Here is a 25,781-nt window from a genome sequence, read left to right on the forward strand (position 1 = left end):
AAGATAATGGAATTTAAGTAAGCAAACCAACCACAATGATTTCCAAGAATAAAACGTTACGGATTTTTATGTTTTGTTTGAATTGTTAATGCTTTTGTTTTCAGTTTTGTTATATTTCAGTTTCCAGTGTGGATTTGTTTGTCTCAGTTCAGCTTTTGTTGTTTCAAGTGTCAAGTTTGACTTTTTATTTATTTCAGTATTAGTTTTTGTTTCCCTTTTTTATTTGTTATTTGAGACACTTTGTAAAGCCAAGTAGCTCACAATCATGTGGACATATTCTCAAGCCTCCTTGCTTTATGAACTGGTAGTTCTAACAAAAATGAGCATATTTAAATTATAAACCATATTTCACTAGTTTATCTTTCAGACATATTTTGTTGGGATATTTTTGAGAAAATGTACATGCATAAATTAGACTCTTAAATTGTCTGTTGTCTTTTAAAAATCTAGATATTTAATACTACATTTTAATTAGATTAATTACCAAAAAACATCCATTATGCACCTCATGCTGAGGAGCAGGGACACTCGTTGCTCCGCCCCCACCCTTCCGATTTACGTTGTAGTCATGGAGAATGCGTTCCCTTGTCGTCCAATCAGAAGCAGCGCTGGGGCCATGTGTGTATTGTTTAAACTGCTCAAATCAGCCAGAGTTTTCAGACCGAAAAAACTTCCAGCACCGAGTCATGGCGGCCACAGTGTCAGTTAATACAGCTGCCAAAGATGAAAACACAGACTCGGGAAACAGTTTGGCTTCTCGTCCGCTTAATGAAAAATACGACCCCGCCGTGGACCAAGAAAACTGGATTCCCGGGGATCGCCGGTACCCCGAACTCGTGCAGAACGAAGAGGACGCGACGCCCGGACGCGAGTGTCAGCGAAAGGTCGACGAGGACTTGACATCACTGAACCCCGAAGAGATAGAGAGCCGCTTGGAGAGAACTCGACGGGAGTTTTACAACAGGAGGAAAATTATTATAAAAAACTTGCCCTCTGACGTTAGCAATCAGGTATGAGTAGAAAGTTTTAGGGGGTGAGGGTTTAATTGTTGGTTGGTTGATTGATTGATGCTACCCTGTGGCTAACGCTAGCCTAGCTCCGTTATACCTGCCATGCTATCAATGTTAGCTTCACAGGCATTTAACTTATTAGCTTCACCTTTTATTTAGTTTTCTGTGTACTACATCTGCTAGTGGTTTAAAAGTCAAAACGCACAGATTATTGGTAATTAAAAACGATGCAAACAGTTCTATAACTGGTTTGAGTTTGTTTGTTAACTAACATGGCTCGCGTTTACTGACAAGTGGTCAAATAATCAATCATGGTCATTTGTGGCCTGTGTGACCCACCAGGCCGCTTTGCATTCGTGGTTGAATTTTACCATTTGGCCCGCCGAGCCAAACTGTGGTTCATAACCGGTTTATGCGGGTTACATATGCAGTGAAGGTGGGTCATAAGTCCATTTGTTATTAACTCTGTCTGTAATTAACTCTTGATGCTACTTTTTTTTTTCTTTTTTGGAACGTGCCTGACTCATGGGGAGCGGTGGGCCTGCGGGCGGTACCATTGTTCACAGAGGGGGGGCTGGGGCAGTAGTGGGAGTTCGAGATGTGAGTTTCTCTATAACAAAAGGTGGAAGGCGTGGGGACAAAACGTTTCAGAAAATGCTAGGCAGCATCGCCATCTGTGTGAATAGGCAAAAGCTGGGCAGAACAATTTTTCCTACAACAATGAGGGAGTCATTCACCTCTCATCCCCCCCCCCCCACCCCCCCAGCAGGTGCACTGATCCCCCACCCCCCAGTGTATATCAACGAGCTAATTGGCTGAGAGGGGGTTGATTGAAATCTTCAATTAACCAACGACCTCCTAAAGTCAAATGTTATTTACACATTTAAACATCTGCAGTTAATCATTGTCTCTTTCTTTTTACAGGAGGTCCATGAGCTCTTGGGCAGCTATGATCTGAAGTACTGCTTTGTTGACAAGTACAAAGGCACAGGTAGGTCTAACTGCTCAACCATGTTGGACTGAGCAAGGCAATTTGGCAAGTTTGGCGTCTGCAAGTTGGAGGAGGTGGGGATCAGGATGGATCTGCTCTATTACGCCCCTTTAAAATTTAATCTGACAGTGAACTCTGTAGCAAACAAAAGTAAATCGGGCTCTCCAGATTTGGAGCATGCTTAGTTAATGACTTTCAATGGACATACTGAACATGAAAAGGGGTTCGGGAGAAAGCAGCCAGACCTCAATTAAAGACTTTGTTTTCACGGTGTGCCTTCTCTTGCACTTATCATTATCACACAGTTGCAGATCTCTCTTTTTGGCGACTGTTGATGCTCGCTTGTCGTGGTGTCACGTTACATTGTCAGTTCAAGTGCGATAAGATCGATGGGCTCTCTGTGTATCTGTGTATGCGTTACCTCACATGCCCCTCGGTGTGATCTGCCATCTTGTCCAGCTAGAGTTGCTTGTTTTTAAATGTATAAAATGTAAAATATCAGATTAGAATATAAATAATTAAATATCTATGCATTCTTGCAGTAATATTTCACTAGAAAATGGGTGATGATCATGATAATAGGCCAGAAAATTGTGTGAGGCAGATGGTATTTTCAGGGTATGCCTGGTATCCAGCAAGCTGATATGGAAGAAAACCAGTGACATTTAGATGGCGCTTTTTTTTTTTTTTTTAAACAATATAGAGTTGGCTGCCAAACTAACTTCTTACTTTTTTTTATTTTTTATTTTCCTCCCCTTCTCATGGCTTTCAGACAAAACTGGAAAACTTTTTCACGCCTTCTTTCTTTTTCATAACATGGGTAACAAGATGTTGATTTCATTCTTGCTGGACTGACAGGCATTGTAGTTTAAACAAGGGGTAAAGTTACACCAACACAAAGGATTCTGTGTGCTGATATTGTGCCACCAGAACTGTTTTAACAGCCTTGCTAGAGGCAAAAACGTCACAGGCAGGGTTTGCTCCCTGACACCTGCTGAGTACAAATAAATCTGACTTTATGCCACCTGAACAATGTCATTCCCTTGCCTTACACCAATTTGTTTCTCTCTTCTGTTTCTTTTCCCGTGTTACTCAAAGCATTTGTGACCCTACTTAATGGTGAACAAGCACAAAGTGCCATCAAAGAGTTCCACCAGCATGTGTTGCGGGACCGGGAGATCTCTGTGCAGCTGCAGCCGACAGATGCTCTGCTGTGCATCGCCAACCTGCCCCGCGCATTCACGCAGCAGCAGTTTGAGGAACTGGTGCGCCCCTTCGGCAACCTGGAGCGTTGCTTCCTGGTGTACAGTGCCACCTCGGGGCATTCCAAGGGCTACGGTTTTGTGGAGTACATGAAGAAGGACTCTGCGGCCAGGGCCAAATCGGAGCTCCTGGGGAAGCAGCTGGGCTCCCGTATGCTTTACGTCCACTGGACTGAGGTGGGCTCCCTCACATATCCACTGCTGCACTCCAAATGCCTGTGCGTGGACCGCCTGCCTCAGAGCCTGCTGACAGCCCAAGACCTCCGCAGTGCCCTGGCTGACACCCACACGCCAGTTTTCTGCCAGGTCAGATTTTGCACACAAGCCCAATACTTCAAGTGAATGATTTCAGAAGTCTACAGCATACTGATTGCACACAGCAGCGATCATTAACTTTTTTTGTCATTTCTTTGTGTGGCTATTGTTTTATACAGCAAATGCCCACATTAATAAAAGTTGAGTGCTTTAAAAGCTGCTAAAATCCATCACAAAGTTGTAAAATTGTCCCTGAAGGTGTGCAAAATGACTGCACTACTGAGTCACTGTGAAACTGCAATCCATATTTGATCTTTCACCTTTACCCCAGTTTTCCTGTGGCCACTCAAAGTTACTATAGCAATAGCAACTGTTGGTTTCTATGGTGATGACCACCTGACACCCCCAGGTGGTGTCATTCAGCAGGTTTTTTCTGGAATGGGAGAGAGCTGTGTCCTTTTGAGCAGGACACAGTCGTAGTTTTCTGTTGTTTCCAGACTGAACAGTCATAATAATTAGGAGCCATATGATGGTTTTAATAGGAAACTGTGATATCACTGCAGCTTTATCAAATTCATAAAACCAGACGGTTGCATCATGGTAAGAGCAGAGTACCACTAAAAACAACACAAAGCCATATATAGTGGTTGATGTGGTGATTAAAGGGCCTTAAAAGGTAAAACAGATTTTGATCTGGGACTTTAGAGATGCAAATTTCAGTGGGTTATTTGAAATTTGCCAAACCATAAATGAAAGCAAAGGGTGCTGACAAATAGTAGCATTCCTAATCAAAATTCACGGAGTGAAGTGACCCATAAGTATCCAGGTGGCAGCCATAGTAAGTGCTTTTTGAAGAGTCTTAGTACTCCAAAAATTTCCAGAGTGCTTCCTTCTTATGTCTTTTCTTGCCACCTTTTAGAATAGGATACACTGAAACTTCCTTTATGAAAAGAAAGGAGGCAACACCATCCCCCAATGAGAACTTTGATGAAAACAATCAACAGGAGTGTCACCTGGTGCAGATACTATAAAATGTTAATTAGAAAAGGGTTTTCCATTTCGTGTCATATCGTGCTAATTTGTTCCTAACTAAGAGACTCTTAAACCAGCAGGTGAACTACAAACATCACACTGCTATGATAAAACTCGCGTATATAGATTTTAAAAAGGCTATATAAATCAGGATTGAGGGTCATGTTAAAATAATAATCGTGAGCTGTGTAGAAGCTTCACCCCAATTCAGTTTGTGTTGCTTCTATTTTTCTTTATCAATTCACCTTGATCTTTCCTTGACCTAATGATATTTTCCATCCAGGCCTGGGGAAATTATGTAGATTGTTTCAGCTCAGCAGCAGCCTGAGACACAATTTTGGTGCTGTAGCCATCTTGACAGTTATTTGAAGCTCCTATCTTAATGAATGGGGAAAGATCCATAACTTTTGGTTGAGTGCTCACCAGGTATATATAAAATTGCTGCTTTTTTTTTTTTTTTCATTATTATTTATATGAACATGTTCAAGATTTGCCATTCTAATTCACTGCATGGAAACAGTTGGACACGCAATCTTGACGTTTTTGCTACAATAACAAACAAAACAGAGTAGCGATATCTGCCACTACATGGTTGCATGTTTAGCATGTAGCACTTCTCATGTAAATCTGAGCTCAGAATTCACCAAATGCTGCGATGGGTGTTTTGTGAAGCAAGTCTTGCCCCTCGGTAGCGGCCTCCAACACCACCAGGCAGTTATTTATTTATTTATTTATTTTTAAACAAGTGAGTTTCAGCGGTCACCAGGATGTAAAAGTTGCTATGTAGAGTCACCACTGCAACCTCGAACATTTAAATTCTGTCAACTTTTCCTGATAATTAGGTTTTAAAGAGCTTATACTACTGTTGCAGAATTCTGAGTGAGTGCTGTTTCTCTCTGTGGTAATCCTGAGTTTTTATTAACTAAAAATTCCATGAGATTTTTTTCCCCCCATCTTTCTCCAAATTTGTGCTAAAATATGTGAACACTGAGGGTGTAAGTGAAAACCACTTGGCTTCCACTCTCTGTGTGTGTGTGCATCTTATTCATTGGCTGCAGGGTTTTTTGGGTTTTTTGTTTTTCTCTATATGCTTGAAAAATTGCTGCCTCAATTTTTCTCTCCACAGTTGGCTCAGGGACAAGATGGAAGTTTCCGGCGTTTTGCAGTGCTGGAGTTTGCCACTGCAGAGATGGCCGAGGAAGCACAGCGACTCACAGATGGCAGACTGCTGGGTGGGACACATATCAGGGTGTCCTTCTGTGCCCCGGGTCCTCCTGGAAGAAGCATGTTGGCTGCTCTGATTGCTGCACAAACCATGGTACTGTATTCCAATCTACAGTCTTTGCTTGAGCCCTTAAGGCATAACATTGCTGCCTTTGAGTTCGTGCTGTAGTTAAAATTACGTTACTGGACACGACTTGGAAGCATTGCCGTTATATAACTCTCACAGAGGAGCTGGCTCATCACGTGATTTCAGATTAATGGAAAAAATTTTGGTTATTTGTTGGTCTTGTTCTGAGTCTTTGCTTTGTTTCCTTCCTCTCAAGGCTGTAAACAGGGGTAAAGGACTCCTCCCTGATCCGACAGCCATGCAGATACTCACAGGCCTCAGCAACCCCGCCGCCCTCAAGATGCTGCTCAACCCACTGACACAGGGACATAAACAAGGTGAGGAGCCGTGAGCTGCTTTTAATCTGTTTTATTGCTATTATTCGTTCTCCTGCGGTGGATCTTAATCTTTGTCTATGCGCAGGCCTCCTCGGTGCGGCCCCCGCCATACCGCCACTGCTTGCCAACCCCGCTCTCACGGCCGCCCTGCTCCAACTGCTCCTTCAGAACCAGGCCAAGGCTCAGCAGGTACCGCTGCCTTTTCCATCTTTGCTCCGTCATGTTCTTCCCTGCTTTTGCTTCCTGCCCGTTTTTGATTCATCCTCTCCTACTCACAGACTTTGTTCCCCACTCTGTTCTGTCCCTCTTTACCATTAGCAAGCCCTTCTGGGAAATCCTCTTCTGTGGGCTCAGGTGCTACACAATAAAGAAAACCCTCTAGTGCCTTGTGTGAGTGATAACGGTTTTTATGGTTGGCCATCAGTGTGTGTGTGAGTTGGAGCTGAAGTTAGATGGATTCTGGCCCTTTCTTCTTTTTATGTGAATACTGATAGAAAACCTATTGCCTGGGTGGGTAAGCTCTTGCTAGGAAAGTGAGGGGTTTTTTTTGTGCGTGTATGTGTGGAGTGTTCCTTCGAGTGGTGCTGAGTAATGCGGTAGATGTACTATTATGCTGTATGCCAGAATTGTAAAGGTACATCCTGTAAGGACATAATTGCATATACAGTAAGTAAACTTGCTGAATGCATGTGTTAAGTTTAGTTACCTTGATGTTGCAGTGTGGCTGAGTGACCCTGTTGTGACTGAACTTTTTTTCTTTTTTTTTTTTTTTTTTTTTTCCCTCTTGGTCAGCAGCCGGGACTTATTGGGGAGAATCCTCTGGCCTCTCTGCCTGTCCAGCAGGGAGTCCATCTGCTCGGAGACCTGCCCCAAGGTTTGGCATCAGTCCACTCCAGCCGTGGCTCCTTCAGCCACAGACTGCATGTCTGCTTTTGATGATAAACATCTGCATTACCATTAGCCTGTCCATCAGGCGTCTTACTCCTTACATTACTTATGTTACCCAAATTAAAACAGAATGCATATCTAATTTCCTCTGACAAGCTTGAAGGAGAAGATTAAAAATGAAATGTGTGATTGTCATTTACGCTGAAGTCTCTAATCACCATAGGTGGTATTGTCCCTGGACTGGCTCTTCAGACAGATCCTCTACCCCCCTTGAAGCCAATGCCACGTGGCAGAACTCTTTCAAGGGATCAGGAGTCCCCCACGTCGGCTTGTCCCTTCCCCCAGACCTCCTCTCCGACCCTGCCGGGGATCTCTATACCCCTGCTGGGTGGCATGATCGGGGCAGATGGCCTCACAGCACAAGGGGTGAGTTCCCAAGTAATTGCCTTTTTAAAATGCCTTCAGTCCTTCAACTGCTTTTTTTTCCCTCTTCATTCTCATTCCTCATTCTGTGCAGGAAATGTAAAAATAAGCCATCTTTTTTTTCTTTTTAAACTTCATGTCAGGTTTCCATACTAGGAGATCCTGCAAAAGATGCAAACCTTCCCCAGAGTCCCTTCCTCAATGTCAGCAACGCGTTTTCCTCAGGTGAGATGCTGCTTTTTTGCTGTGCTCGCATGAGCGGTAAAGATTTATCTACTTTTACAGTCTGTTCTTGTTTGCTGCTTCAACTGAGAGATGATGTTGGATGCATCAAGGATATATTTGTATACCGTGCATCTCCTCCAGGAGGAAGCTGCAGACCTCACCCTTACAGAAGGCGGCCTACACTGAGTAACGTGTCCAACCAGAGCATGCAACCGAATTACAACCTGCGTTACCAGGATTCCTACAGCCCTGAGTACCCCCCACTCCATCGGGTAACTATGAATCATTGCTGCTCAGACTCCTGATTATTTTTTTTAAATGTGTATTTCTGCATCGATGGGTTGTGTGTTTTTTGTTTTTCCTTGTCTTCCTTACTGCTCTAGTCATTGTGACCTGTTGAATTTACTGTATAGCGCTTGGCTGCTCATTTAGTGGTTTTATGACACAATCTGGTCCGATGCCATCTGGTGTCTTTCCTCAGGATCCCCTTGCCCACTTGTATGAACAGCAGGAGAATCTTGATGCCGGGGCCTTGGCAGGATTCGGTCAGCAGGTAGTGCTTTGTCAACTGTTTCAAAGCTGACTTGAGGACATTTGTAGTGTCAGTAAATTAAATGCACGCCTCCCTGTAGTAACATAGCTGTGAACTTGTCTGTCTCTGCAGGCCTCTCATTGCGCTGAATACAGTGAGCGGTTCCCCCCCTACAGTTACCCTCCAAGCCCACCTCTGTCCTCATATTTCAGCTCAGGGTCTGAGAGCTCCTGTAATGGGAGCCTTCCCACCCCCAAGCTCAACAGGGTAAGCAAAAGCTTTGCATTGATTTTTTTTTTTTTTTTTTTTTTTTTTGATATATATGAAGGATTGATTATTTGTCAGTGCAAGAATACTGAGGATAGCACTAGAAGGATTAAAATAAATAAATAAAATAAAAATAAAATAGTGGAGGGCTAGGTGCCAAGAATAAGTCTGTGTTCAATAATTAATGTTGCACTGTGAGCGCTTGAGTTGAAGTCAAATGATGAGTGGTTGTTTGTCTTTAGGCTGTGGGAATGCCTCCTGTGAGCCACACCAACTACCCTGCAGGTGTGGAGAATGTTATGAAGGTAATTTATAGGCTTCAATGTTATTGTTTCATATTTTTCTTTTTGAAGTTTCTGTTTTGATTTTAACCCCACCCCCTCCTCTTTTTCTTGTAATTATAGACTCCCATCGGTAGCCAAAAGCGCACGTTCTCCCGGCTGATCCCGTCTCCCGAGCCGAGCCCTGAAGGCGGTTATGTGGGCCAGCACTCCCAAGGCCTCGGCGGTCACTACGCAGACTCCTATCTTAAGCGTAAGCGTATATTCTGAGTACAGCTGTAACGAGTAGCCATTCAGCAGCCAGGATGGAGTAGCATCTCCTCTCCCATATTCTCCAATGGACTCAGTAATTTGGTGGTCCTCGGATTTATTGTCCCATATGCACGTGTGAGTGACCTCTGGAGGCTGCAGAGTAGTGCAGCCTGTTTGTCACTCTGTGGAAAAACCTTCAAATTTTTTTTTTTTTTTTTTTTTTTGTATATATGATTTTACTGTGTTTTGTACATTTCAGTTTTAAATTTTTATTTGCCTGAACTTCCTGTTGAAAACCTTGTAAATTAAGGAGAAAAAGTGGTTCATTAGTAAATGCAATCTTTTTTCTTTTTTTCTTTTTTCTTTTTTTTTTTGGGAATTCCTGTGAGTGAGGTATATCAGCAGATCTGCAGTTTGGCCAGTTTCAATGGTAACTAGCGGCTGCTTTTAAAAAAATAAAAGTGATTTAACATCTCACCAAAGTGACGCTGTCCACAGTTTCAGGCAAAGGGACTTGCATAGTGTAAGAACAAGCTTTGAAGGCTCTTACTTTGTGGGAGAAAAGAGAAAAAAAAAAAAAGCCTACCGTATTCCATGTAAAAAGTTCATGAGTTTGTATAATGAGATGGTGTTATGGTGTCTTGTTTTCCCCCTTCCTACCACACGGTTGTAAATTTTGCTTTATAACATTTCTGGTTTCAAACATTTCCTAATTGTTAACCTGCAGCTTTCCATCCACCAGTGATGGTTGTGTGGTGTTATGAGGCGAAGCTTTTTACAAACCTGGGATGTTTCCTGAGCCTGAACTTTTCCACGTTGTTTTGTCTTTCTAACCACACCCTCCAGCCTGTTCATGGAGTCTGTTCTCTACACTGGTTGTTGAGTGATGCACTTGGAGGGCACCGGTCATGTGTTCTCACCTGTATAAAAATGCCATCTCAAGTCCCCCTCTCACTCATGTATGTCCAGGAGTCGACGTATTTTCTGTGTTTATGTGAGTTCTGTGTTGCCATGTTTACATTTTTGAATGTTTTATAAAACCGTGAACGCTGCCCCACCCCTTGAAGGGTGCGGGCAGGTGCAGATAGCGCTGCATGCCATCTCTCCAGCTGCCAGCAGATCGTGCATGAATACAGGAGCGGTTCGGTGTTCTCAGTGAGGGGCTCAACTGTGAGTTGAACCGGCTTCTCCCGACGAGCACACGGCAGCTGGAACGATGGACAGCCTCTGTTTAGTTTTCAGATGATATTGGGGGTTCAGTATGTCTTTGGAGATACTGCTGGAAGCTTGTGGCAGGTGATTGGTCAGTGACATGATTGTCCTTGTATTATTTTTATTTAATTTTTTTTTTTTAAAAAGAATAATTATCTGGTTGACGGTTTGATTGTGAAAACCCATTACCTCTGACTTCTGCTAGGAAATGCAGCTACACTTGAGTCTTAACTGTTTTCTGTGATCTCATCCTGCCCTGTGTTGGCTTCCATCTACATTTACAATTTGTGTTTATTTGCTGTGTAAATAGTTAAAGATTCCCCTCCTCCCTTTTCTTGAGTCTAAAAACATTTGTTTTCCTTAATGACACCTGCCTCTGGTTCTGGTGTTTTTTGAATATTTGCTGCTCGTTTTTTTTTTCTTTTTTTTGGAAGTGAAGAGTGGCAACACAGCAGACTGCTCATGTTGTGTATGGACCAAGAGATGCAGCTGTACTGTATGATCATCACTTATTTTGATTGGATTTTTTTTTTTTTTTTTTAACTGCTGTCCTCTCATCTGTACCACCATGATTGTCTCTGTATGCGTGTGTGTGTGTGATGTGCGCAAGTAAATGTTATTTAAACTCACCACTTTCTCTGAACTCTTTTTAAATTGTGTCTAAATGTGAAGCCTTACTTGGATCGAATGGCTGTCTGTTTTGCTCTTACATTTAACCTCATAGGCTAGACCTCAATTAGTTCAACTTCAGCGTCTTAATGTGGCTGTCATTCACAGCTTACTTTTAGAGCTTTTTTTTTTTTTTTTTTTTTTTTTTCTTAAATGAAACTTCTACCCTATAATCCAGAAATCTTGATTATAGAATGCACCTGATAATTGTTGTGTAGAGGCTGTTAATATAAATTTACTATTAGAATACGATTTTTATTTAGGCTTTCATAAACAGACGTGTCACCTAAAATCTTGGGGCTTTTGCTGAATATTGAAAATTTTGAAAAGAGGTACAGCATTTGGTGACAAGAGGGACAGCAAAGATGGGTTTTTAAAATGAGTTCTTCCCCCATGAGGTATTTGGGCTTTCTTACTGTTTGCGTTAGTTGTACTAAAAGGTCAAAGGTGCCCCACGGACATCTAATACATCCATCTGTCACCCAAACGCATACGCTCAGCTCCCGTATGGTAAGAGACTCCTGACAGGACTATCTTCAAACACCTGTGGGCAGTTATTTTCTCATCTTAAAGCCATAAAAAGTGCATGTGTAGAAACGACCAGTCAAATTTCATAAAAATGATGACCTAAAAGGAGTCTCTAAGAAAAGCTTCTCTCCCTTGGAAGTTGTTGGACTGTTCCTTAGATTTCAGTTCTGGAGCTGCGGTTGAATAGTCCAAAAATGACGACGTGCCTCTTTCGCCTCATGCTTTTTTTTTTTTCCCCTCTCTCTTCTTCCCTCTCTCTCCCCTCAAGCTCAGTGAAAAATATCACAAGGTCAAGGAAAGGTGTGAAGACAATTTAAGGACTCAAGAAAAGGGAAGCATTGTGTGCAGAGAGGTCATCTAAACCTCTGATTAAAAATGTTGTTATAAAGGTTGGAATTTAACAAAAAACAAAACTCTCATCAATCAAATCAACCTCTTCTTCTGATAAGTTTTTGTATTTCATTTTGAAATTTAAAAAAAAAAAAACTTTTGGAAAAAAGTTTTGAATTCAGTTTAGTTTCATTATTTCCAGACAAGATTTTATTTCAGTTTAGTTTTTGTTAGACTTTTTGAAAGCGGTTGACTGAGCTTTGTAGATATCCAGAGTCTAAATAAACACGTCTATTAATGACTCATCAGGCAAGTTGTCACCAAACTAACAGATATTAAAACTAACAATCTTTCCTCTACATTTCTATTTTATTTTGGTTTTTTAAATACAAAAAATTGTTTCTTCAGAAGTCTACTTTAAAAAAGAAAAAATGCAACAACAAATATAAGTAATGCAAAGTGAATCATGGCAAACCTTAAACACATTGACGTGTTAAATAATCTGGATTCAGAGTTTCTATAAATCTACATTCTTCATCAAAACAAGGAGATTTTATTACAGCGGCGTGATGTTCAGAGTCATTGACACTTCAGAACACATCAGCAGGTCATTCACACGAAATGGAAAATAGAAATCCACATTTGCACCCTTGTGATGGCTGCACCTGCAGACACGCAGCTAACAAATCGGTAACCCCATGAGCCAACACTTACAATTACTCTAAAATTGCTGTGTAATTCCATAAATATCACACACAGACACATAAATCAACAAAATTCTCTAGTTTGCATGTCATGGCAAGATTTATTTGGCACTGTTGAAGTACATTGTGCGCAATGCAAATACGTAGATTTAGTTCAGTTTCATATGTTCAGCTCTGTTAAATTCTCTTATTTTATTCATTATTAATTTCTTTCTCTGGTTTTGCCAGTGCTGGAGCGTCCGTTTGGCTGCTGAGGCCTGCTGGCATCACGGGGAGCAAAAGATGTGCTCTTGAAGGCAGCTTTACATACAGGAAGTGCCAACTGGGCCATGCCAAACACTGCTCATAGTCAGAGGCATGATTAAGTCATTCATCTTAAATATGTTGTCTGTTTTAACTCCCGAGTTAGTATTTGGTTATGTTTGGATTTGGTTATTATTCATTTAAAGTAATTATTAAACTGACTATTGGTTTTGTTTCTTCAATATTAAATCATTTGTTAGTATTTGCTCCCTCTTGTGTGTAAAACTGGTTTGATAAGCCAGTAGTTTAGTCCCTTTTGTCAGCTTAGTTTTTGGATCTGTTGAGTGGTTAGGTTTCTTTTCCTGTTGACTTTATTATTTTAGTTCTGTTCAAAAGGGCCCGGTAGTATTAGATGACTTTTGTATAACTTATTCTTTGCATTTTTGGATCATTAAAACCCGTTTTTTCTCAAAATTGTCCTCATGCGTAACTGTCTCAGGCCCTCACAGTCATGTTGCCAGGTTTGTTGATCATTTTCATGGATGGTGCATTGCTGTGAATTGGATGGTCTAGTTATTCTTTCATAAAGAACGGTCCACTATATCCTGTTAAGTGGAGTGAATAAGCTTTCTTTTGTATTTAGAGAATTCAACTAGCTCTTATTATGACTGTTATGCAGATACTTCCGTGTCACTTCACTCTGGAACGCTCCTAAGCTAAACTATTTGACTGCACTCCAGCATTGTTTGAGTGCCCTTTCTCTCTTGAGCTGCGGACACACTGAAAGTGATTCACGGCGACCATAGAAAGTCCATCATATTTGGCAACTTCAAGCAACTACGTGCAAAATAACTGCTGGTGACGTCAACTGAGCAGGACCTACTGTAAACTTTCAGGCAAGTGACTAAAGAGACGATGAGTGAAGAACACTACTAAGTTTATTTGTTAGAGGGTCACCTAGGCGACCGGAGTTTGGAATGTCCACAAGTTTACAGCTATCAGCTTAAAAGCGATGAGCGAATCGCTGCCAGTGTGCACGCAGCTTTATGGTTTATTCATGCCAAACACAGCATTAAGAGACACATGCCAAAGCAAAATTGTATTTCGCGCCACTTGATTGCATACGGTGTCTATGCAAAAAGTCATATTGACACTAGGAACTATATTTGCATGAGTAACCTGAGGTCATCACGAGTGAACATAATCATCCGGTAAAATTGCAGAACAAGACATAAGTAACCGAGTGGTGTCAGTTGCCAGTCTTATTGAAGTATTATTGAATTTAACATGATATTCATTTTGTAAATTTTGGTCACTGAGCATTCGAATGAAAAAGGAGGATATGTTTTTAAAAAGGGTTTAGTTTAGGGCAGGTCTACACAGTGATTATCCTCCTTTATAATAATAATAATAATAATAATAATGGATTGGATTTATATAGCACTTTTCAAGGCACCCAAAGCGCTTTACAATACCACTATTCATTCACTCTCACATTCATACACTGGTGGAGGCAGCTACAGTTGTAGCCACAGCTGCCCTGGGGGCAGACTGACAGAAGCGAGGCTGCCATATCGCGCCATCGGCCCCTCTGGCCAACACCAGTAGGCAAGTAGGGTAAAGTGTCTTGCCCAAGGACACAACGACCAGGACAGAGAGCCCAGGGATCGAACCTGCGACCTTCCGGTTACAGATGCGATTCCCAACCCCCTGAGCCACGGTCGCCTCATACGGTCGCCTTTATATCCGTTTCTCAGTCAGATCCACCTCTCTATCGTCATATCCAATTCCAAAATGGCAAGATAGCGACAGCTTGAGCCTTCATAAACATACCTCACTAACCAATGGGTGACATCACATTGGCTATGTCCAACTTCTATTTACAGTCTGAGTTTGCCAGTGAATTAGATTAGTTCAGAGTTAGAAATTTAACATTTTGACTTTGACATATGAGCATTTACATTACTAAAAATCTCATAAGCCAACTTACATGCCCGAGATAAAAGGTTAAGAACTCCTTCACAGTTCTAAGCAGCATGAATTGACATACTGGTTATATTTCATCCCAGTTATATTTAAGTAATGAACCAGAACCTAGAAGTGCGTCATTTCAATCAGCAGTGATTACACACACAGCCAGCTGATGTTTTGCTTCATTGGCTCAGTAATCAACCGTAAAGACTACGTGTCTGCACACAGATTTTGAGGAATGGGTGTGGTAGACAGAAAACCCGGAGCAAACAAAAGGAAACATGCTTCAAAGCATCTGGAAACCTTCAACAAAACCTCTCTTTCTTTGTTGTCTTCTCTCACATGGGAAAAAAACAAGGCTTTTAACCTTAACTCGTATCTTATGATGTATACAATCCTTAATAACTGATAACCAAACCCGCCTCAGCTGTTATCACTGAGGTGCCTTTGCCCTTTGCCGTGAATCTCATTTACATCTTGTTAACGGGGAGATACAGAGCCGCTTCTAATGTGCTCTATCAGTGCTGTATTGCTGTGAATGTGACCTGTATGAATGTTAAGCAGGTTGCTGCCAGGAGGATAATTTGTGCTCCCTGGATGGATAATTACTGAACAACAGACAGGTTGTCAAAAACTAAAAACAACTGAAGAAATGTGTCAAACTGAGATCTGATTAGACAGCTTCATACTAAAAGGGGACCTATTATGCTCATTTCCAACACCATAGTCTTATAGTTAAACTCTATTAGATTAGGCTGGCATGAATCACAGTCCAATATAATCCTTATTCATCTCATACTGGGCCTTGGTGCAGCTCCTCTAATTTCATCTGCTGTCTGAAACAAGCTGGTTTAGCACCCTTCAAGCTAAATTTTGTGTGATTGGTTGCTCCTCGCACAGGGGGTTTGAACAGCAGGAAGATGACACATAAAGAAACATCACAGAGAACCAAAAGTAGCAAACCAAAGACAGCCAAATTCAGTGCTTTTTAGCACTCAGGAGTTACCTGTACATACACTGACCTCATTATTTGAAACTCTGGCCATTTTCTAATATGAACATCCAATGCTGTGTAACAATATAGCTCATTGGACACCTTCCTAGTAGCAGTTTGCTTCCCACAGCTGCCTTAATTCCATGCTTTCATGTTTTTTATACCAAATTATGACACTACAGTCCGAGAGTCATCAGACCAGGCAATGCTGTTCCAATCTTCTGTTGTCCTATTATAATGAGTCTATTTAAACTGAAGCCTTGGCTGTAGTTTAACATGTCGTGCATTCAGAGATGCTCTTCTACCTTGGTTATAATGTGTGATTGTTTGAATAACTGTTGCCTTCTTATCAGCTCGAAGCTGCCAGTTATTCTCCCCTAACCTCTGATACCAAACAGGCATTTTCACCAAGCGAGCTGCTGCTGTATATTTTCTCTTTTTCAAACCATTCTCTGTAAACCCTGGAGATGGATGTGCAGGAAAATCCCAGGAGATCAGCAGTTTCTGAAACACTCAGACCTGCCTGTCTGGCTCCGAAAACCATGCTGCATTCAAGGTCACTGAAATCATAGGGCTTTTTTTGCACAATTTGAACTTCTGTAGGTTGTTTTGACCATGTCTATATGCCCGAATGCACTGAGTTGCTGTCATATGATTGGTTGATTAGATATTTTGCATTAACAAGGTGGACAGTGAGTGTCAGGAAAAGCAGGTGATGCATAAAGGAACAACTTGAAATGTCAGATGTGTTTTGTAGGCCCGGTTTTCTCAGAATACTCAGGAAGTGATGGCAGGTCAATATAAATCTTATCAGGCAGAAATGAAAAGCTCGAAGTCGTCCACCTAGTTGATTGGTTGTGTGGTGCTGCAAAAGCCCTTTGCATTGAAGTCCCTCACCCTTCAGACTGAGGTGCTAAGAGGCAAGAGGTAGTTCTTTTTCTCTCAGCAGCCATCAGCATGAAAGGTTTTGATTAGCTGTTTTTCTGGTGGTCCCACTGAGCCTGGAGGAGTGGAGCTGTTGATGGAGCGCTCCTCTGACGGGTAAAAACACAGTTAGCCATAAAACTCTTTTTTTCCCTTTTACCAATGATATTGTTCATGACACTTCCCAGAGAGAGGGTTTTTTTTTTGTAGACATTGGATCTGTCATGGCATGTCACTTAAATAAGACTGAGGAAGAAATACTGCTGTTTTTTATCATCAATCTGTAAGGGACAATCGAAATGAGAATATTGTGAAAGAAAGATGGGTAGTTTTCCACCACTATTGTGCTCCCCTCCTCCAGCCTCTGGGTTTATTTCTGCGATATTTATCTGTAATGCTTCTGGCGCCGCTGAATTGCGTTTCTCATACCTGCAGCCAGTCTACCCGGAGTTCTCAGAGGGATCCGCTGAGGCTCAGTGGACGCTGTGTCAGACACATTTAGATTTCTGCCTTTCATATTTCCACCCACACAGCTACCCTGCACAGTTGCTGGTGAATGCTGGTGAATGCTGCTGAAACCTGCGATTTTCCCAAATACATACAAGAAGGAGAGAGAGCTCTGAAGACAGACCAAAAAGCAGCATCATTCCTAACAAAGATGCAAAGATGAAAATAATGAAAAAGTTATATACGACTGCTGTAGAACCAAAAATGTATCTGCTGTCTCATTATATTGCCAGTGTCCATTAAATAAGGGTTTTTCAGTGATTGCATTTAAATGTACATTGTAATCTACTTGTGCATTAAAAAAATGCATTAAATTCATATTTACAGTGTCTTTTTTTTCCTGCTTTATTCAAGATACCAGCAGCAAAGTGTAATAAAATAGGGTCTGTCACAGGAGCTGTTTATAGCAGGATTAGTCATAGAAAGCAGCCCACTCCCCCCACCCCCCCACAACATTCAGTCTATAAAGCACAAGAACACATCAGTAGACCAGCAGAAAGCGACTAGAACAGGGGGAAACCCATTCAGTTTGAATGCTGCTCGTGCTTATACAGCCAAACAAGATTACCATATAGAAGATGTTTTAAAGTGCAAACACGCATCCTTATCCCCTCTGACATAAGCCCAGGTATTGTTATGCTCTTCATTTTCATCTTCCCCATTCTGTCCTCTATGTAACTCTATATTATCGCAGCACTACACAATTAGATAACCACTTCAGGTTATGGGAAATAAAAGCTGTGTTCCAGTGCTGTGTTATTGTCTAGAAACAACACACTTGATTAAAAAAAAGAAAAAGAACAGTTACTCCAAAACAGAAACGCTTCATTTCTATTTTTCTTGGACTTATAAGTAGTCAGGCTCATTTTTTGGTCCAGAGATACTTCAGATTGCTTTTATTAAACTTCTCCAGTGCATAAAAGTGATTCAGACATTGGTTAAAAACTCATTTATTCAAGAAGTATTGCCTGTCCTCTCTCCTCTCGTTGAATCATATACCATGTCCCGTAACGTGCTCCTCAACATTAATGGCTTACGCTTTTATCTCAAGCACAGCTTTCCTTTATCTTATTTTTTTCAAGCCGCCATTAGTCTCTTACATTTTCACACCTGAACTGTGAGATATTGTTAGAACACTGTATCTCTGACCGCTGCCGTCTCCATTTCTCTACAGCCGAAGTGTATTTTTCCATTCAACCCATTAACACCATTGAAATTATTCATCATTTCCTAATTCAAAAGCAGCATGTCTTTAAAGGCTTAATCTAAAATTTAAAACACAGGACTGTTTGACATTTTTTTAACATCTTATAATGACTGACACCAGATAATGACTAGACGCATGCTGCTAGTGTTCACTGGTGCTTTTAAATGCTTATTTTTGGCTACTTAAAAACCATTTTTCTTTCCTGCCCTTATCTTTGTGTGCATGAATAATTTATGTGCTTATAAAAACATAATTTGCACCTTTTCCTTGGTAACCATGAATAATATATTGGACAGCAGTGACCGGGAAAGTGCATTCAAGGAACATGTATGTGTGAAGAATTTTTTTTTCTATGGTAGCGCCACAAGGGGTCACTTTGAGAGAGGGGTCTCTCGGAGGTCACTGACTGGTGATGACTTACTGTCAGGGCATATGTGTAAGGACGTAATGATTCGGTGCCTGTCTGGAGACATCACAGGTAGACAGAGCTCCAGTTTATTTAATCACAGGAGAAAGACTTTGCATAGTTAGCGTGCCTTCTTTACCCGGTAAGCTCTCCTACCAACAGCTAGATCAGTAATTTGCTGGAAAATGACAGAATTTTCTTTTTAGTTTTACGTCTGCACATCACCACAGTGGATTTTAAATTACAGACTCCCCCATTTTAAGAGACTCCAAATTGAATGGGCAAACCAACATCATTTTAAATTTAAGGACTGTTTTTCAATATTTGGAAATCTTCTGCAAAGATTGCCTGATGTCTAGAACTCAGAAAAGTCACTAAACGCTGTGTTTTTTGCCTTCCTGCTTGTTTGTGGATCTTTCTGCATTCATTTTTGTATTCAATGACTGGAAAGCATATTCTGTTGAACTGAGATTGACTTGTAACAGACTTGTCCACTGAAGAACATCCCATTTCTTTCCTTGAGAAATTCTTGGGTTGCTTTTGCAATATGCTTTGGGGTCATTATCCATTTGCACTGTGAAGCTCTATCCAATCAATTGTGCACCCTTTGTCTGCATCTGAGCAGAGTGTGTAACCAGTTAACAATATGAACCTGAAGCTACAGTTTAAATCAGCGGTCCCCAACCCCTGGGCCACGGACCGTTTGGTACTAGGTGTGAAATTTAAGGTTTTCAGGGGTTATATCGATTTTTATTGTTATTTTTTTAATCGTTTTTATCGTTAACTCAGTTTCCCTGGATATTTTTCCATGTGTTATGAATAGATCTTCTTTTTTTTGGTACCTGTCCTGGTTTTATTTTGTTGTATTTATCCGCGACACCTTAAAATCTCTACAGTGATTCTATTTTAGAAACATCAACAGGTAGAAACGAGGGCTACAAGCGTGATGGTGTTTGTTACCTGTTCAAATTGAGGGTCTAAGTGCTGGGCTGAGGTCATCATACACTCAGATTTACCATCACTCTGGGTCCTGGGTTAGATTTGTGCTAGTATGTTAGCATGCTGTCTGTCCGGATGCTTGCAAAGAGCTGAAGTTGTGTTAGCATAATGCAGTTGTTTCTGTCCCACATGCAGTTTTCACTTCATCATTGCACTCCTGTCCTTTTGAGCAATGCAAAATAACTCCTCAACAGCTCCAACCTTTTCCTTCTGCCACACATGAACTGAAATCAGCTCATTGTAGCGCAAGTGCAAACATGCTTGTGTGATTTGTAGATAACCAAAGAACCTTTTAAGCCCAATAAATGGTATAATTCTTACTGTAATGCAATTACTGAATTTATTACATTACTGGGTTACTGAAAAATGTAATGTCATTACAGTGCATTACACCCAGCACTGCTGACAATGATGTCCCTGCCTCTTCGAGAGTGTTCTTGACTTTGTTAGATGTTGTTAAATTGTTTTTATTGACCATGGAAATATTTCTGTCATTATTAATTTTAGTTGTCTTCTGTTCTGTTTCAGGACTTTTAGCGTTGTTGTTCAGCTGGCCAGTGCCTTCCTGGGGTGGGGGTGGGTGGGGTTCAGTGTATGATGCACTGCCTCACTTACACTGCATCTCATTGGGCTTCATATTTAAAATCAAAATGAAAGCTATAAAATTTTAATTCAACACTTGAACATGGCTCCAGATCTTTTACCGTCTTCATTTACAAAGAAATAACAAGGGAACAAGCTTCACTCAGTCATGAAACTGCTTGCCAGTCAGCTGTCTAATTAATTTAAAGCCTCTAAAAATGGGGGACTGTGTATAAAAATGAAGCTAAACTATGGATGATTTGTAATCATTCATCTACCTGCTTCCTGGGCGTTTGTCTGCCAGTATAAAGCTTTAATTTTGTTTTCCCATGCTATCAAACTCAATTCTGACATCATTACTCTAGTCCAATCATTTTCTTGTTGGACTCACAGGAGCCAACCTGCCTCCAATCTGTGTATTTTAAATCTCAGTGCTCTTCTGGCACCACTAATGTCTAGACTCTGGGCGGATCTGCCCTAACACCAATCGCTGCAGAGATCACATAATGCTGTGATGGATCATCAAAGTCTAATCACCAAATAGCTTAATTGAAATCCGTTTTTCAATAAATCACTTTCATTTTTTCCCCCAATTGATCCTTTGCTGTAATTCCTGAACAATTAATTCAAAAGTTTAGTATAATAACTTAAATTAAAGCTGAAAGTCTGTAGATCAATAACATATTGATTTACAAAAGCCACCTAGAAATACCTCCCAAAATTCAACTTTTTACTCAGCCCCACAAATAAAATTATTCAATAAGACTTTACATTTCTTTTAAACCCAAAAAGAAATGATGCAACATGTAGAAGTGCAACCTTAATGTGACAATAAATACAACATAGCAGAAAAAACTCCCACAGTAATAGAACCAGCAGCTGTTAGATTTTAGTATGAAGTGACTTTGTGATAGTTTAGTGTAACTAGTGCAATGTAAATATGACAGAATTCAACATGGATCATTATGAGATGAAACTGTAAAGTAAATAGCACCGGTTTAAAGTCGTGGTGCATAAACACATCAGAATGTACACCTACTGAAATAAATTAGCAAGTAGATTTATGCTCCGTGACACTCAACACAAAAAGGTTCAGACATTATTCATAGTGCGTGTTAACACAGTCATTGGACTGCATACTAAACTTAAAAGACAGAAACAATGTATTGATCCAATACCAGTGCTGGCATCAATACTGTCGATGTTTGGATCAATTGGCCACCTCTAGCGTCCTCTTCTCTGTCCAAGGTCTTCACGTGGTGAGTTGTGCTACTTTACTTTAACTAGTTTGTTTAGATTATTATATATCAGGCACAAAACTTAACACAGTTTAAGAAGTTTTTTTTTTAATGTTTTCTCTGTTGTACAGTAAACATTGTCATTATTTTTCTTTTGGTAAATCTTTGCTGAAATGAGGCCTACATGGTAAAAAAAAAAATGTCATTATACAGATGCTAATACAGAGAAGAGCTCAATGTCTTTCATTTATTGGGAAAGCAAACTACATATGATTCCAATTGCTACAAACAGAATATCGATTTAGTCAAAGCTGATAAAAACTTTGTTGATGTTGCCCCGAAAGTTAGTTTTCAGAAGGCCCCTCCCCTAGAAGTTACACTCCTACCATTATTTTTTGCTCCTGCAGAATTCCCCCACAGACTTTTGAGTGTATGAGTGCCATATCTCTATCCATCTGTATAATATCTCCGGCAGTTTTGCCAGAATATTAGCTTCACCATTCACACAAGCAGCGGGATAAAATCCAGACCAACTGTGTCAGACATTTAAGTTGACATGCACCTCGGTTGGGTAACTTGCAACTTGCATGTGTGGCAATGTTAAAGTAAACAGCAAATGCTACCCTTCACAGTCCAATTAAAATCTTTTAATCACCCCAAATTTAAAGATGCTGTAATTGCATCCCATCATCCCCTCCATTCACTTTAGAAAAAGAGGAACATTTTCATTGTTGTCCATCCTATTTTAATTATTTTTATTATATTATCCCTCTGTTCAGCACTTTGGCCGACACTTGATGTCTTTTAAATGTGCTATATAAATAAAGATGACTTGACTTGCCTATTAGTTCAAATACTCATACAAAAATGGCATCCTTGTAACATGTACGCAGACTAATGTGGGATACACATGAAGGACTTTCAGCATGGGATGTGGCTTTATTGCTGCAGGCTACTCTCCACAGGTTAGTTAGCTGCAATAGGCTTTTCTGTGTAGGACATCTGTTCATGAGTAAACCTGCTCTCACAAGATTTCCACACCAGTATGAAGCATGGTCTTTCTGACGCTCCAGTCACCACTAAAGAGCCTGAATGTCATTAGCAGGAGCTCTTAGTAGCTCTAAAATCTAGTTATCACGTCATTCGAGGTCTCAGTAGTCCCCAGCTTGTCCCTAAAGTGAGACACTGCCTCTCCTCCCTCACACAGCATTAAATCTTTCCCTCCTTTGCATTCAGCTGGATGGACATTTCAGTCAGATCTCATTGATTTGGAGTGAAAAAAAAAACCCCACTTGCTAAGTGAAAATGAAGTGAGAAGTTTTGTCTTATGCTTCTGCTGCTGCTTTTGTGCACATCTCTCACTTATGAATGACTGTGCTTTTTTTATGTTGTTTAAAGTGCGGAGGATTGTTGCAGCTCTACTCCAACGTTAGCTTTGAATCAGCATGAGCGTGCGAGCCTTTACACAAATGAATGCAGCATGGACAAGAGGACAATCTGCCTCCGCCGCTGCACCTCCACAGAAAAAGACAACCTCAAGTTATTTCAGGAATCATTTCAACACTTGGTGTAAATGGCCCGACAGTGTTCTGAAACACTGTTACATATCACTGCAGGTAGACCAGGTCTGAGCTACCTTTCATCCCATTCATGCTGATCTCTTTCTTACACACAACTGCATTCCAGCACGTTCCGCTTGCTTTCCATCAGCCTACATATGTGTAAACACAAACCCAGACACACACATGCAGGCACACGCATATTTGCAGTCAGAGTATTGCTCACTGTCAGAAAAGAGGTGTGAATTAATATTTCATGGCCCTCCGCTGGCAGAAAGTCAATCCATTTCCCAGCATTCCCATATGCTCGATGTGTAGACTCCATGCGGACCAGAGGTCAAACAGACCGAAGATGGTCTTTCTCCTGGACGCACAGGATTCATTGCTTCCTCTAATTGTCCCAAAACCGATAAACTGCCCTCAAGTTCATTTTAAGCACATGCCTACACTGTGCACATGCACCAACATTAAAATCAAAACAGAAGAAATGCATTACGCGCTCTACATTCCCACAGACTGCACAACCAGCCGACGCACTGACTAAATAAGAGTGCATGGCATTTCAATTATTCCTCACAATCTGAATATATATATAACATGGACAGCCATTTGGCGAGGCTGGTCATAATAAATCAGATGGGCGCTAAATGAAGTGTGCAGCTGACGCAAGCAAGAGGAGAATTCTTTTCTCCACGCCACAATGGAGAGCTCCAGGCTGCACTGTGGTCTGTGGTCATCGTGTGATCCAATTTATCCCCCTCTCATGACTTTTTTACATTTTGAAAACTTAATGATCTGACACAGTAGTTCCATTTTTAGGCTCTTTAGTTTCTTTTTACTTTATTTTGTATTCAAATATTACTGGCGTCTGAAATGTCATTCTCAAGGGATGCAATGAAAATATGCCAGCAACCCAATGAAAAATATAAACTTGGCCATATTTCCATGGAGTGCCTGTCTTTTTCAAAATGTATGTATTTATTTTCTTCTCAGAGCGCTGGACAGATGAAGGTCATGCAGCTAAAGTCCTACGAATGTATTAAAAGTAAAAAGAACTGTGTTTTTCCTTCATATTTGGCCAAGGCCTTCAAGATTAAATTAAAGAGAGTTTCTTTTGTCAGCATGCAGGAATTTAAATCAGGACTCCTGGAGTCCTCTGCGTGCTCATTTGCATTCTGATGAAGCGACTGAATCACACGTTAAATTGTGCTGAAACTTGTTTTTCAGGGAGGAATTCCAAAATGGGTATTTCAACTCGACTGCAAAAATTCAAATTTTATTTTGAAAGGTGTTTGCCAGATAAACAATACTCTAATCTCTGATTCTGATAAACAGTCTGATGTTGATCTTTTCTGAACCCTTCCTGACAAACAACATTTTAATTACCATTTTCCGGCACATGTTTTTTCACATAATATTTCTGGATCCAGTTACAACCAGATCATCCTTCTTTTTTCTTCCTTTTCTACCCCCTATCTATTCATCTTTAAGGACATAGACTACAGCCGATTGTTTTCTTTCAAGGAAACAGCACCGAGTGTACTTTAGTGCAGCTGCCCTTAGAGAAAGCAATCAGTCTTTTATCAGTAATCAGTTTTGAAATACATATCTTGTAGTTTTAGCAGGGAAGACAGAAAGAATAAGATCAGACCTCTAATAAAGGGGTGTGTAAAATACAAAGATGCTATATTAGATATAAGGTCAAAGGATTTTCAATTTGAAGCTCTGCAGGTTGTGAATAATGTAGAAATGTGAGCGCTAGTTTGTGGACTCTGTAGCAAAACTGGCTGAATGATTCATTTTTACACTGCTGACATTTCTTTTGTCCATAAACCCACAATAAAGGCTTATTATCGTATTCAACAGGCGTGCTGCCGAATCTCACAGGTCGCATGTGTTTGACCTGCACATACAGACATACAGTACATATCAATATCAACATTTGCATAAGGCAGACCATCAACAACGTGACATTTTCAGATTTTGCCTGTTTTAAAAGTGCAGGCGGATTCAGTGTAATAGTACTCTTTCATTATTTTATTTTTTTTACTCAACTGAGAAAACACTTCTAAATTTAGGCCTGCCCTGGCTTTTAAAGTCAGAGACAATGTGATTAATGCTTTTCCATTTTTTTCCCTTTCAGCCTGAACTACTGCCGTGCTTCTGAACGTTCCTTCACGAGGATCTGCAGCTCCAGATTTAACAACTACATTTTTTCCAAATTTGGAAAAATTACTTTGGAAAGGATTTTTATCATCATGTGTGTGAAAGCTTTACACATTTGTTCTTCCCACGATCAAGCTAAAGCAAACGGCTTCAGTGGTACTTAATTTGTGATCCAGAGTCAGTCAGGAAATATCCAGGGATTATGATATTCGAGGATTAGTTCTTGAACAAAGGCTACATACTTACTATGGGTGTTAACTATTTAATGCACCATTACATGCTGTATAAAGATAAATCTAATCATATTACTCTGTAGTAGGCTCTACATTTGACTTTTCCTACGTTTTTTTGTTTTATTTTACTCTTGGTGCTTATTTTGTTGTGTGTTGCCCAGTTTTGGAGATATCAGCAGTAGAGGTGTCACCCTCCTCTTGAATATAACTGATCTATGGTTCT

General features: G+C 40.6%; 1 protein-coding gene across 4 annotated transcripts; it reads left to right on the forward strand.

The window, feature by feature from the left end:
- The first annotated feature begins 629 nt into the window (after positions 1-629).
- Positions 630-13,249, forward strand: raver1 (ribonucleoprotein, PTB-binding 1). Of its 4 annotated transcripts, XM_085404281.1 has the most exons (16): positions 630-1,010; positions 1,935-2,001; positions 3,100-3,569; positions 5,677-5,868; positions 6,098-6,218; positions 6,304-6,407; positions 6,537-6,608; positions 7,014-7,092; positions 7,330-7,532; positions 7,673-7,754; positions 7,896-8,026; positions 8,236-8,307; positions 8,419-8,553; positions 8,796-8,858; positions 8,958-9,087; positions 12,758-13,249. In XM_085404281.1, the coding sequence occupies exons 1-16, from the start codon at positions 687-689 to the stop codon at positions 12,781-12,783; spliced, it is 2,271 nt and encodes a 756-aa protein (XP_085260407.1). In that variant the 5' UTR covers positions 630-686; the 3' UTR covers positions 12,784-13,249. The 4 variants fall into 4 exon arrangements, with proteins under 4 accessions (XP_085260407.1, XP_085260404.1, XP_085260405.1 ...); XM_085404278.1 differs by lacking the exon at positions 6,537-6,608 and having other exon boundaries at positions 631-1,010; positions 7,011-7,092; positions 12,758-13,248; XM_085404279.1 differs by lacking the exon at positions 6,537-6,608 and having other exon boundaries at positions 631-1,010; positions 12,758-13,248.
- Positions 13,250-25,781: the final 12,532 nt, after the last annotated feature.

This window comes from Rhamphochromis longiceps, linkage group LG4 (assembly GCF_057381845.1).
Source record: "Rhamphochromis longiceps isolate RC_006_pf linkage group LG4, R_longiceps_female_GT1.1, whole genome shotgun sequence".
Lineage (NCBI taxonomy): Eukaryota > Metazoa > Chordata > Actinopteri > Cichliformes > Cichlidae > Rhamphochromis > Rhamphochromis longiceps.